This window comes from Salarias fasciatus, chromosome 6 (assembly GCF_902148845.1).
Source record: "Salarias fasciatus chromosome 6, fSalaFa1.1, whole genome shotgun sequence".
NCBI classification, from domain to species: domain Eukaryota; kingdom Metazoa; phylum Chordata; class Actinopteri; order Blenniiformes; family Blenniidae; genus Salarias; species Salarias fasciatus.
In genome coordinates, this window is record NC_043750.1 from 14,500,135 (window position 1) to 14,514,873 (window position 14,739).

The 14,739-nt window shown below is 44.3% G+C and overlaps 1 protein-coding gene across 8 annotated transcripts in view; it reads left to right on the plus strand.

Moving 5' to 3' along the window:
* The window catches only part of adgrl3.1 (adhesion G protein-coupled receptor L3.1), a 112,386-nt gene that overhangs the window by 75,863 nt on the left and 21,784 nt on the right, over window positions 1-14,739 (plus strand). For all 8 annotated transcript variants that reach the window (XM_030094154.1, XM_030094153.1, XM_030094157.1 and 5 more), the window contains 7 exons: window positions 1-104; window positions 830-1,015; window positions 2,775-2,813; window positions 8,784-8,967; window positions 12,530-12,652; window positions 12,884-13,089; window positions 14,508-14,684. In XM_030094154.1, coding sequence (XP_029950014.1) covers window positions 1-104; window positions 830-1,015; window positions 2,775-2,813; window positions 8,784-8,967; window positions 12,530-12,652; window positions 12,884-13,089; window positions 14,508-14,684 — 1,019 coding nt within the window. The remainder of the gene's footprint in view (window positions 105-829; window positions 1,016-2,774; window positions 2,814-8,783; window positions 8,968-12,529; window positions 12,653-12,883; window positions 13,090-14,507; window positions 14,685-14,739) is intronic.

Consider the following 14,739-nt stretch of genomic DNA (forward strand, 5'->3'; position numbering starts at 1 on the left):
GCGTGGCTACATACGTGTGCGTGGCCCATTTGGGCTACTGGGATCCCCAAGGCCCCGACCTCAGCAACTGCACGTCGCCCTGGGTCAACCACATCATGCAGAAAGTAAGTCTGAGCGCCGCTGCTCGCCCCCGTGGCGCCCGCCGAGCTCCAGTTAAAGGCTGTGTGTTATGGATATAGTCCTGGAGCCATTTTTCTCACGCTTGAAGAAGCTCTGGCCACGGGGAAAGATTTAGGCCATGTATCCATCCTCATTTGCTAACCCCAACTCATGTTTGAGATCTGGGAGATTTGAAAGTGCTGCTGGGAAATGGAGATGTCCAACGAGGCAGCTTTACTCGCAGTGCGCTAACGCTATATTACTCTTCCAAACACCGTGATAGGTTCATTTGCATACAGTTGCAACATATTTGCATGAATAACATCATTATGTTTCATTTGTTTTTGCCTCCATTCATAGTTTTATGTTGACTCTGTAGGAGGAGTGTAATGTTGAAATAAAAGTTGTTGATGAATATCACTCTTAAAGTTCCAAACTAACCTTGTCTTTTCACATTTTCCCTTCCTCTCTTTTCCCGTCCTTTTGTTTATCTTGCTTTCGCATCTATTACTTTGCATTTACACCTTTTTTTTTTACATCCGTCCTTCACCTCTCCGTCCTCCCTTTTCTCTTCTGTCATTTTTTCCCCATTTGTCCTTTGCTGCTCTTTTTCCCTTTGTCCTGTTTTTCTACTCCTCGTGCTTGTTTCTCCTTCTCACAACAACTTTCCCCTCAACCCCTCACCTCGTGGAACTTTCCTCCCCGCCATCCGTCTCCCTCTTGCTCGCAGCTCCGGTCGGGCGAGACTGCGGCGATCGTAGCCCGGGAGCTGGCCGAGCAGACCAAAGGGCTCCTGCGGCCGGGCGATGTGCCGTCCACGGTGCGGGCCATGGCCCAGCTGGTTGAACTGCTGGACGTCCAGCTCAGGAACCTCACCCCGGGGGGCAAGGACAGCGCAGCCCGCAGCCTCACTAAGGTACTGCACCAGGAAGTGCTGTCTTTTTGCAACTCCACCGAATAAAAACTGAAAGGAGACACAGGTTTTTTTTCTTCTGTTTCCCCCAAAGCAATAATGTGAAGAGACTTATAATTTAAATGTCTGAAAATTAAGAGAAAGAGGGACGAGGGAACATCCTTTCAAGTTAGCAGCAAGATGGATAGCATTGGCGGTTAGTGTTTCTGTCTTACAGTCACTCTCAGGGGTTAGAGAAGCCTGGATGTGGAGAGTTTGATGAAGAACTCCACATAACACTGCAGATTTACAGATGATGAATAGCTGCCTTCAGACATTATTTTACCCTCTTCTGTGTATGACGCTTTATAACAAGTTTTGCTCAACGTTATGGGTGATAGATAACCACTTTCAGACTTTGGCAGGGCTCCTCAACTCTGTACAGATCAGCAGTGAAATTTAATAAAAGTCCGCCTCGGCCAGGGAGTTGTTCTCATTAAAACACCCAGCACAGGCCTGGGACACGTTTTACGTCACAGCTCACTGTTTAATGATCTTCATCGTGAGCTACAGCTGGGAAGACGCTGTTGACAACGATACTTGAGCGCTTACTTCAGGATCGCATTAATGGAAACTTGATATCGGGCATGCAAGGGATGTGTTTTACTGCGGCGATAGATAAAGAAAGAATTCAGCTCTCTAATTTGTTCGTGTGGGCGGTCAATTAATGTGAGATAAATCACTGGGGAATGGCCCACTGGCGATCGCGACCGCCTGAATGACTCACAGCCTGGATGCCGGACTGGTCGGCGGAGGTCAGCAGTGATAGGTGGGATTCAGCAGACAGACTGACGATTTCCGTCTCCTTTATACAGCTGCTTTAGATTTATTCAAGGCATAAAGATTCTTTGTATGTCTTGCAGAAGGAGGTGGAGAAATCAGGGAGTGAAGGCGATCCTTGGCAAAGCTTTTTATTTTTTTCTTTTGATTTTCAAACAGAAAGGGATGTAAAACAATGAGTGATGTTATTACATGTTACATGTTATATACATCTAAAGACAGCTGAGAGAATCAACCCAGACAGTTTGATTTAAAAACAGCTGTTAGTCACCTATGGATCTGTTAACTGCTGTTAATATTATGTGAAAAAAAATCCATTACTAGGTGTTTTTATAGCTTCGTGAAATGAGGGCTCATGCCTCCAACATGTTGTAAACCTCTGCTGTAAATAATTGAGCAGCACATGTAAAGTAAACACTTACTGCAGAATGTGTAAATGGAAACAATTAATCTGTGTTTCGCCGTTGACCAAACAGCTTGTTAAAGGTTGACTTTCTTGAGAGGGAGAAAAAAAAATCCTCCGTACAAATAGGAATAAGTGTTTCTGATTTTTCCGATAATGAAGCAATTATCAATGTATATAATTGAGTAATACGCTGTCTCATTATGCAAATTCTTTTTGTTAGGAAATCAAATAGGACCAATCACGCACCAGTGGTGCCGTAATTAATGCCATCAATTCACTTGACGGTAGATGCAGAGATTGAGTGGAAAAGGGGGGATGGAGGAAAAGAAGTAATTATGAAACAATACAGAAGAAAGAAAAGTAAAGGAAAGGTAGAAAAAGGCAAGACTGAACATTTTGGAAGACAACGTTACATTTTAGCCGCCACAGTGTTTTTTGTACAATGCTAATGAAGTGGGTGTAACTGCCTCTTTGTGTCAGTGAGTGTGTGATTGAGAGGTGTTACATCGCTAACAGCTGAATTGTTTGAATTTGCAGCTTCAGAAGAGAGAAAGGTCCTGCAGGTTTTTCACACAGGTATTTCCGCTTCCGGATACACCATGGTCCAACATGTTTTGTTTTTTTTTTGTTTTCTTTAATATTAATCATTATTATTTTAACACTCAGCATGTAATCTGCAAGCCAAGAGTGTGTGTGTGATCACACATTACAGTGCTCTGTGTAGAGCTATTATTCCGTGTTGCAGCATTTGTCTCATTATTTGCAACACAACCCTTTGAGGTGGCGTCCATTCAAGCCGTCTGTTCTGATCCCGATCCTTAGTGCGCGCATCAGCACACTGCCAACGCCATACTATTGACTCCTAACAAAGTTTTAGTCTCCTCAAAGGGTTTGCTGACATTCCTTTGTTTTCAATTTCACTTTTTTTTTTTTTTGCATTTGGAATCAATAGTACTGATAAGAGGCCATGATCAATATCAATAATAGCTGATCTGTTTTACAGTTCTGTTGGCAGAATTGTAAACAAGCCTGCCTGAAGCCAAATGACTTGCTATTCATCTCCATTCAATCCGATACCCTCTCTGCTGCTTTATCAGAGAGGAAGAACTGAGAATGATGGACATTGTGTTGCAGACTGCTTGATCACAGCCTCAGCGCCTTAAAAACACTGCAAACTTGTGTCCGTGGTTCAGCATCAAGTCGTCTTTTGTCCTTGTTGGTTCGCTTGCTCTGGTGTTTGTTTGTGTCGACGCCTTTAAAAGAAGCTCTAATATCATTTAGGCATGTTTCTGGTCAGCTAAAATTATTATTCAGAATATCAAAGGACCCCTATCTTTCGCATCCATGTGCTGAAGATAGGCTTCAGTCTCCTTCTTTCTCTGTCTGCACGCCCCCCCCCCCCCCCCCCCCGAATACACACACATATACACACACACTCACACACACTTGATGGGGTAGCTCTTTTTCTCCTGATGCAGGCTTTTTTTCCCACCCTCACTCTCCCCTGAAAAGTCCTAACGTCAGCACCAGTCAGCAATGTCACATCATAGAACATGGCTTAGGACTATATGCAAGCTGACACACACTCGTATACACGCACACACGCACACAAATATATAAATATATTTTCAACAATGATCTTATGCTGTCACATCAGAACAGTCAGGCATTTTCTGACGCGTCCCTTTAATCCAATAATAGCCGGCATTTCAAGCGGCGGCTGAATTCAGACAGCTAGTTACAGGTTAGAATCAAAACATTTCACCACACACCTTAGGTTCTGCAGGGGGGGCTCGGAGTGATCGATTATATAATTAGCCTTAGTAATGTGAGACAAAATTATACCAACAGTCCCTTACTCTGCCAGATAGAAATGTGCGTGATTAGGGATGTGGCGTGGCGCTGCCCTCTCCTCGTTAATTATCTACAGCACTAATTGCCAAGTGAGGAGAGTGGGCAGGAGGTTTTGGTTCTTAATAGAGACAAAAAATAATTGAATTCTCTCTCTCTCTCTGGCTCTCTTTCTCTCTCTCTCTCCCTCCCTCTCACACTTCATCTCTCCTCCTCCCTCACTTCGTTTGGGGAACTGGGGACTCGTTTCATGTATACTAAATTGGCAATTTATTCATGATGAAGTTGGTGGTGTAGAGAGGCTTTGATGCTTTAGGGTGGATTGATGGAGGGCGGTTGAGTATGCAAGGTGGATGCAGAAAAAAATACGAGGAAGGAGGGGCCAGGAATTAAACAGAAAAAGGGACTAACAGAAATGGATTGTGAGAGAAAGAGAAAACAATAAAGGGGGCAGTGAGGAGACAGTGATGCTCAATGACAATGTCTAATTTGCCCTCTATTTATGGATGGCGGGTCAGAACATGGCATGCTGTGAATTTAAAGCCTGATTTAGCTGCAAACTCATCCTGTCAGGGAAGACAAACTCCAACAACAACTGACAGATAAGCCTGCTCCTCTGATGAAAACATTTTCAAAACATGCACTTTCTCAGAGCTCAGCCAAGCGAGTAAAAGAAAAAAAAAATCCTGTTCTTTCTTCTCCTCTTACCCCGGCCCGTACTTCTAACATCCCAACTTTGCCATTTTATGGGTTGCAGTGCACGAGGGTACATATACTGTACATACGTGCACCCGTGCCTGAGCGTGTACCCCTTGTGTAGCTGGAAGTAGTGGAGGAGCGCAGCTCCAGTCTGTCTTGCTGCTGCTGTTTACGCTGGATTACCCCAACGCTTCAAAGCATTTCACTTCTGCCCCATTTACTGGGTGTGTGTGTGTGTACGTGTGTGTGTGTGTGTGTGTGTGTGTGTGTGTGTGTGTGTGTGAGTGCAGGCACATACATGCTGTGCGTATGCACACTCACGTGCACATTCTTACCCTGCAATACGTAGTAGTCTCGCTGAGATACACACTCACTCACGCTCACATGCACACACCAACGACACCCTTATCTGTCTCTGCAGAGTTTCTCCCCTCTTTGAAGCCCCCCCCCCCCCCCCCCAAAAAAAAAAAAAAAAGAAAAAAAAAAAAAAGAAAACTACAACCTGACTGTATTTTAGCCCTCAAGTCCTCATACTTGTGCGGATAGAAATGTCACCAACGGCACCAGAGCTTCCAGGCACAGCCACAACTTCACACATCCATCCACACACACACACACACACACACACACACACACACACACACACACACACACACACACACACACACACACACACACACACACACACACACACACACACACACACACACACATATATTCCCTCTCCAACTTTCTGATTTGGAGATGTCTGGACCTCAAGGAAATCACACTCTCTTCTTCTCCTTACCTATCTCTCTCTTCCACAGATGTAATCTCATGGCGAGCGAATTAAATTTCAATGGAAAAAAAAAAATTAATGAAATTGAAAATGCAAGATAATCAGAAGTTCAATAAAAAGCAATGGAAAGTTTAATGAGAGGAGAAAAAGGGGGTTATCAGAAACACATCAAAGTGAGTGTTTGGGAGCAGCACCAGCAGCGAGAGCGAATAGAAAGCAGTGCCACCGCTCTGATATCTGTCGACTGAACATCCTCCCCTCTGTCTCTCTCTCTCTGTTGCCTGGACGGCTACTGTACAGCAAGTGGAGCAGAATGATGCACTACAATGCTTCCCCCAGCCCCTTGTGCACACCCTCAATGACACACACACACACACGCGCGCACACACACACATTTCTGAATGCCAAAGCAGATTGAAGCACACATACATCATAATCCCACCGCGCCCGTGCCATGTATGTATGGCAGGTGTTGAATTCCATTTGCACACTCATTACAGGATCAAGACAACGGAAAAAAAAAAACACATTATAATAAAGATAGAGATCAGACGGAGGTTTGAAATTGAATTCACTGTGGTGCAGTGGTTAATGCTCACTCCCCCCTCACCTGTTGAAGTCTCAGACCTGGGACTTTTCTGTGTGGCGTTTGCATGTTTTCTCCATGTGCACATGGTTTTACTCTGGGGACTCCAGTTTCCTCCTGCAGTAGAAAATTGTGCGAATGTGGTCAGATGATTCTAAATTGCCCACAGCTGTGAATGGGAGTGGATGATAATCCGCTGGGATTGACTGTAGGGTGCATGGATGGATGCATGGATGCATGGATGGATGGATGGATGGATGTGAGTTGTGGAGGTCGGAAGCCAAGACCCAGACTTCACCCTGAACAGGTCACAGTCCAAAACAGGCCTGAAACTGCAATAGTCCCATGACCACATCAACCCTAAAGCGAACCCAAAATATGTAGTTTAAAATACTTTTTTTTTTTTTTTTATGTTTTGAAGATGCTAGTCAATTGAAAGTGCACTTGTTCTTTTGCTCTGCTGTTAATATCAAATAATCTGAAAGTCATTAATCCTGCATCATTGATTCTTTATAGAATGCCAGAAAAACTGTACAAATGTAAAATAAAAATAAAATAACTGCTCTTTAGATATTTGAAAATGTATTTAATTTTATCGTAGAGGGCAGGAAACAGGACATTTTCACATTTGAACAGATATAGCTGAACATATGGCATTTGAGCTGGAAACATGTTTTTTTGTTTGTCCCACTCTTTTCTGTTTTCATGTGACTTGTGTCCATTCATGTGCATGATAAAAACAATATATCTGACAGTATAGAAGGACTAGACTACAAAAAAAGCACTTTACACCTGTCATGGCAACCTCCAAAAAAAAACAAGAATTAAAGGTAAAAGCTTCTCTCCTGGTATTGAAATGGTTGTGACAGGAACAGGTTTGCTGGTGTGTGTATGTGTGTGTGTGTGTGTGTGTGTGTGTGTGTGTGTGTGTGCGCAGGCTTCAAATCCACTGCTGCGAATTGCGGTTGTTTGCTGAAGCAGTGGATTAATTAGTTTTTGTTTACATGTAGCCCTCCCAAACTCATCCAATATGCATCCCAGCTAATTAGCTGCTAGCGCTAAAAGAGGACATAATATTATCACATTAGCTTGTTGGCTAAGCACCCGCTTCATGTGTCTGATATACTGTATCTACATGTAGAAATCACCTCCCCCACCCCAGAATAAACAGGTGGGATTAGTTCTAATTCCAAAGGCCAACTGCGTGTTTAGTACGACACGCCGTCAACACTCAAGTCAGCGTTTCTTCACACTTTGTCTTTATGATCCGCTGCCCTCAAACACACATGAACACAAAACACGGCGTTTTCTGCTGCTATTTTCCCTGCTTCCTCCTGGCCCCTCGCTTCTCCTTAACCCTGAGCGAAAGGGACAAAGCGGAAGTCAAATGGTGGATGTGTGAATGCCAATAAAGCGATGTCTCTCACTCTTCTTCCATGGCCTTGCTATTCCCCACCGGAGACCCCCTGTGCTTGTATAACGGCACCTGCATTCCTTCTTCCCATCCGCCCCTTCCTCAGGAGGGAGAAGAAGCGAAAAAGTGAGACCTGACTGAGGGATGGGAGTGTGTTTGCAGGAAGGGCGGTTTACAGAGCAAGAGAGAGGGGAAATAAAGAGACAGAAGGGAGTGTGAGATGTGTGTGTTTGATAGCACCTGTATTCGCTTTTCCGCCTCTCTTGTTCCCAGTGGACGCCTGTCACCATGGACTCACTGGACTGTTTTATCGCTCTCCCATGGCGCTCCGCTTCTTCTCCCCCCCCCTCTGCACCAACTCTCTTTTCTCTCTGTTTCTTTATCTCACCCATGGTCATTCAGGATGTGTGTGTGTGTGTGTGTGTGTGTGTGTGTGTGTGTGTGTGTGTGTGTGTGTGTGTGTGTGTGTGTGTGCGGTGTCTGAGACTAAGAAGGTGAAATCTTGAGAGCATAAAGGAAAGTTGAGCTGGAGACAAAATAAGTATTGTTTCGTGGAGCCCATTTCATCTATGCGAGCCAAGTCTTCTTTGTTTAATTTGGTAATTTTTTTGGGGGGATTCAAAACTGTTCTGCACGGCTGGATATGACCCAGCAGACATTATCTGATAAAACTCTAATTTCTTCTCAGACCCTCAAGCACAAGTTTTCCAACTCAAAGATAAGACGTTTGCTTTAAAAAAAAAAGAAAAAAAAGAAAAAAGAGGGGAAAAAAAAACAGGTTTGGGGGTGTAGACACATGGTGATTGCAATCAGCTAATTAGCTTAGCTTGATTTTCAGAACATCTGTGATGGATTTCCTATCACACCATCCTCATATATAACACTATTTGAAAAGGCTGATAATAAACATTAAAAAGTGTGAAGTGCAACTTTAAAGATCTGCATTTATTTAATCCCGTCTGTGTTTTCGTCTCTGTTATGTCTGCATGGGAATGCCACATTTGCATTGCTAACATTTTTGTCTTGATTGCTACGATTTATCAACACGATAAATGAAAAGCGACTCGGCTCTCACTGTTGCGTCCCACTGACTGCTGCCTTCGGTAGTCGGGGTGTGTAGCAACGCCATTTGCATTCGTTTCCACGTGAGCGTCGTGATGAGAAGTGTTAGCGTTAGCTTCCCGCGTGTGACCTCTCCGCCTCTTGACGCTGCCCCAGGCCATGGTGGAGACGGTGAATAATCTGCTGCACCCGCGAGCCCAGACGGCGTGGAGGGAGCTGCCCACCAGCGAGCAGCTGCACTCGGCCACGCTGCTCCTCGACACCGTGGAGACCGGGGCGTTCATGTTGGCCGACAACCTCCTGAAGACCGACACCGTGCAGGAGACCACCGACTACATCCGTGAGTTACATCCTCTCCTTCCTTTTTAAGCGATCAGTCGGCGCCTACGACTGTCAAGGGCCCTGCTGAGATGCCCCGGAGCAAGGCACGTGGCCTTCCTTTTTTGCGACAGTAGATGGGAACAGCGGCTGTGAGTTGAAGGTTGAGAGTGTCCCTGGAGTTCAGGTGCAGGATCTGTAAGAAAAACATTTGTGAAAAATATCCTGTTGTCTTAAAATACAAAGGACGGACTCAAAAGTACGAGAGAGGGAAAAAAAATCCTTCAATATCCCCTCATTTTGGCAGTGATGTGGTTCTTAGATTTCACAGGGTGTTTCTGATCTCCATCATTTTCATTTTTCTTTCCTTTAACTGATCTTATAACAACGTAAACCAGCTCGGGCTGTTAAAGATCTAAGAAAATGATGTAATATCAGAGAAAGAGGCAACGCTGGCAGCAGGCATGGCTGAATCCGCTGCCTCAGATGTACGTTTTATCACACAAATGAGTAACAAAGTACAATATCTAACTTCACAGTATGCCGTAAACCTGCTTTCATGAATGGGCAGCAATGTGCACACACACTTAAAAAAAAAAGAAAATGTTTAAAGTCATTGTCTAAAAGTATGATTAAATAAGTTAATCCTAAAAGACAGCAAAACAAAAAATCAGGAAGATTCTTTGATAAACAGCTTGTATTGCAGCATTTTGTGTCACTGAACATTTTTGAGGCACTTCAAGTATTAAAACATCGCTGGCATGCGAAAGAGAATATTTTGCGTTTTTATGACTGCCACATTTTTTTCTTCATACATATCTTAAAAAAAAAGCCTTTGAGAAATTCAGATTGACGTAAATAATGTAAAATCCTGTGAATTTATTCTCTCAAATGAATACGTTTGTATAGATGGATTTACAGAGCAGAAAGACTCAAAATCATAAGCACAACGGAAACAATGCTCGGCGCCTCAGGTGCGCTTTGAAGCCATGTTTACATCGTCAGAGATCACACCCGCTTTTTTCAAGGGTCAAATCCATCACATTCCTCATCTAATAAAATGCAGACGAATTGCTGCTCTTGAAAAAGATGCATTTTTGGCCTTTTTTCATTTATTCTCCGTGTTTTTCTTTTCCCGACTTGTAGGCGGAGTTGACAAAGCAGAACAAAGCCACTTATTATGGCGATGTGCACATCAGATTCCTCCTCTCTCTCTTCCCTCTCTCTGTCATCCGTCTCCTGTTTCATCGCTGCTCATTTCATCACTGGGCCAGGGAGCGAGGGAGTTTTCACCAGCGAACGAGAACCTTCTCTTTCTTTTCTTTTCTTTTCTTTTTCTTTTTTTTGGTTTTCATGTTGCCACATGATGATGATGTATATGTGGGCCATAGTTTCATCTCCACCCAGACTAATGACTTACACTCACTCATGTTTCCCTTGGTTATCCTCCTGTTTCACTCCCTTTTTGATATCATGTTTCAAAAAATTTGCACCAAATCGAGCCTCCACCCCATAACATTACAGGGATTGACTGGGCTTCTGTGTTACTCAGTGAGAGATGAAAAGCCACAGAGGAGGAGCTGGAGAGGAGAGGAGAGGAGAGGAGAGGAGAGGAGAGGAGAGGAGAGGGGAGATGATAAGTAAAGAGGAAGACTGGATGAGAGCATGCTTGAGGGTGACGGTGGTGGTGGAATGTCAAATGATGCTCTGAGGGGTTTTTTTTCTTCTTCTTTTTTTTTTTTTTTTCTCTTGCTCACTTTCACATCAGTGAGCAATTAAATTACAGCTATTTAAGTCACACAGCGTGGTGATACCGTTTCAACGTTTCTCTTTTGGTGTCAAAGGCAGACAGCCGAGACAGTTCAGCTCCCTCCTGACGCGACATCCTCGCGTTCCTGACGGAGTTGAAGTGCATGCATCCAACCAAACACCGGCTTCTTCCTCCAAATTAGCCCTTCCATAATGTCCCCCATCAACACGGTTACATAAGCAGTGATGAAGTTGAAGGCCCGTGCATTCACCAGCAAATTGAAACAGAGTCGTCTTTTTTGAGGGCAATTTTTCTTTTTTCTTTTTTCTTTTTTTTCCCTCCACACTCATCTCCTTTTTTTGTGCCGTTAATCTTCCCTCCCAGCTAATCCAGTGGGCAGATCCTCGGTGATTATCTCTCCCCTTTATTCATAACCGGCCCCATGCAGCCTGTCATCTCTCGCTTTCTTCTCTTCCATCCTTAACTTCTGTCTCTCTCCGATTCCTCCGTCTCCGCTGTCGTCCTCTCTCTCCCTCGGTCCCCCTCCCCCTTCCTTTTTTTTAACAAGTCTTTCAAAAAGTGTGAGTGACAAGAATAAATTATTAGATGCATTTTTAAAAAGCCTCCGCAGCTACTGTAAAATGATATTATTGTGCTGGATTGTGTGCATGCGTGTGAGTATGAGGCACGGTATCGGGAGGGACGAATAAATAGTGTTATTATTAGAACCAAAACAGTGATTTGAAGGGATAACACAGCGGTAACAGCATGCGTGTGTGATAACGATAATGAACAAGTGTGTTTCTTAGGAGGAGGATCGTCATGACAGGGATGCTTTAATTAGATTAGACTCAGCATGTTTTGATACCCCGCCGATGTGCGTGGGTGTGGATGCATGTGTGCACGAGTGTGTGCGTGCGTGCATGTGTGTGTGTGTGTCTGCATGCGTTGACTTAACTCGAGCATTTAGTTTGGCGAGGGACACTTAGCCTGAGTTTTTCTCTTTCGCCCTATTTGCATATGAATGTGTGTTTATGTCTGCTCCCCCACTCTGCCTCCATTCCCCACGATGCCTCAGGATCTGTGTTTTTAGCCCTAACTCTCCTATTCTGTGAGAAAACATAGTCTTCTTTCTATCTTTTTTTCCCCCCTCGAGTGCTCCTCTCTCAATATATCTACTCATTTCCCATCACATCGATTCTGACTAGCCTCCTTTTCTTTTCCCTCCTCCCAGCTCAGCTCAGCTCGGATACCCGACCTCCTCCGCTTCCTCTCCCCATCCTCCTCCTTTCCCTCCTCACAATTCCATCTGTGTTGTCCTTGTATTGTTTATTTGATCGGGGGGTTGTTTTCTACATGAAAGCGGCAGTCTAAATCACCAAATCACTCAGAAGCACAAGATAGCGATACACCAAAGGTATAATTAGTCCTTAATTAGAAACTTTATCTAATACATTACACGGTCTTAATCAGGAATCTGCTAACGAACCCGGATGGTGAAATTAGATTCCCACCATATAAGAGCGGCGGGATAATCTACCTCAATGTGTTAGACCAGTTGCCTGGAGACATTGTTACCTTTTTTTAGCACAAGAATTCGCATTATTTCACTTTGATGCGTGTCAGCTTTTTCATTTTCTTTGTTTAGGAAAAGCGCTTTTGGATTCACGCTCGTGTGTTTCTGCGAAGCACTTAGTGGGAAAACACGGTTATTACAAGAGTCTGCGAAACCAAAAAAAAAGTGATATAAAGTGTTGTGCTCTGACTTGACGTGATGATGTGTTTGTGTGTGTGTGTGCGTGTGTGTGTGTGTGTGTGTGTGTGTGTGTTGCAGAGCTGGAGGTAGCCAGGCTGAGCACGGATGGGAACCTCGCAGACCTGACATTCCCTCAGTCGGAGCAACATGGAAACTCCATCCAGCTGTCAGCCTCCACTCTCAAGCAGCACGGCAGAAACGGTAGAGGAGCAATCTCGCATTTACTCTCTCTCACTCTCACAAGCCGTGACCTCTCTCCTCTCTCCTCTCTCTCTCTCTCTCCATCTCCTCGTCTCTCCCACTTGTAGTTCTTTATTTCCACAAACGCACTGGCTGTTTTTTTCCCCCCCTCCACCTTTCACTTTCTATGTCTGCCATCATGCTTCAAGTCGACAAGTATCAAGGTTGGTGTCACTGTGTGTTTTCTCACAGGTGAGATCAGGATGGCGTTCGTCCTGTATCGGAACCTGGGCGCCTACCTGTCCACAGAGAACGCCAGCGTTCGCCTGAGCAGCGAGGCGGTCTATCCCAACTACTCCGTGATCGTCAACTCCCCGGTCATCACTGCGTCCATTAACAAGGAAAGCAATAAGGTTTACCTGTCTGAGCCGGTGGTCTTCACTGTCAAACACCTGCAGGTACATAAGATTAGCTGACTGAAATATTGTCACTTTTGGTCATTTCTTCTTTGTCTTTATCAAAATATTCCATAAACAGCATTGTACTGGCTTTGTTTTTCTGCTGTCTCCATTCTTCCATGTCATGCAAGTTCATCGGTGTCCAAAAAAACAAAACACATGTTCCTTTAGCGACGTGAACATGAGCACTGTTGTTTGTTTGGATTCAATTTCACACTGTTACACTGCTGTAAATACTCACCGGAGCGCCAAATCTGTGACTCAACAGCTGGAAATAATTACCAGAAAAATGAGCCGTTCGCTTCTGTTTAAGTAAAGTTTGCTCAAACTTGCAGTGGCTGGCTGTTCACTAAAACGACATGTCCATAAAAAAACAAAAATGTTTTTTGAAAAGGTTTTGTTTTCTTTGGAGTTAATGGCTGAGAGCCACTGGCTTCAACAGACACAAAATGCAGAATTATACCTCTCTAACTGTTGTCCTATTGTTTGTTGACAGCCATGTTCTTTATTTGTACACATTAATATCAGTAGATTTCACTAAAATCGTGACTTTCAAAAGTTGGGCTGGAATGGAACAACAACAAGTGCCAGTTTGAGTGTTTCATTGTTGTCTCACACTTTGGAACTTCAACTTTGGAAAGAAAAAGAAAACAAAAAAAACTTCAATTCCTCCCCTCTGTGTTTAAAAAGTCAAATTATTTCACGGTCTCCTTTCAAAGACTCGTGGTGATGTTTGACAAGTCTTGGCTTCTCTGACTTTCACTGAACCCGGATCAGCTCTGGCATCAGCGGCACTTATGGCCCGAGTTGCTTATTGCCTCATGATGTATGAATCGGGACGGCCCGCGCCACGAATGCATTTTGTGTTGCTCGTCCAACGAGCAAATGCTTATCCAGTTGGTGATCCAGCTTGTTGGCAGCGAAGGAATCCTCAATGTTGCACTTGCTCTTTTTGAGAGAAACTTCACCAAAACCCAACGCACACAGTTTCATCAGTTTACACAACACAGGCATCTCCAACTCTCCGCAATCTCACACAACAAGCATGGACGCAGCGCTGTCACCTCCTGCCATGGCTCCGTGTTTGTTTGTTGCTGCACTCTCGCATTCTGTCCCTTCTGTTTGTTGTTTTGTTGTCGTGCGCGCATTTGACTCCCTCTTCGCGTTCCTTCCTCTCCCTCCCTTCCTCCCATCGATTCCTCCCACCATATTCACACTTTTTTTTTTGGCTCTCCGACCACTCCATGTTTCTACCTCCTACCTCCCCCATGACCAAGTGACTATTCTCTAAGTGCTCACCCTCCCTTCGTGCTTTTTGTCTCTCAATTTTTTTATTTACTTATTTATTTTTTTCCCCTGACTGTCTGGGTTTCATAAAAATTTTTCTCTCTCTCTCTCTCTCTTCTTTCTTCCTCCAGCACTCGGAAAAGAATTTCAATCCCAACTGTTCGTTCTGGAGCTACTCCAAACGCACCATGACGGGATTCTGGTCGACGCAGGACTGTCGTCTCCTGGCCACCAACCGCACACACACCAGCTGTTCCTGCACCCACCTCACCAGCTTTGCGGTGCTCATGGCCCACGTGGAGGTCAAGGTAGACACTTGCTCAGCTGTGCTTTTTGAAAGAGCGACAGGGAACATCGAGGGGT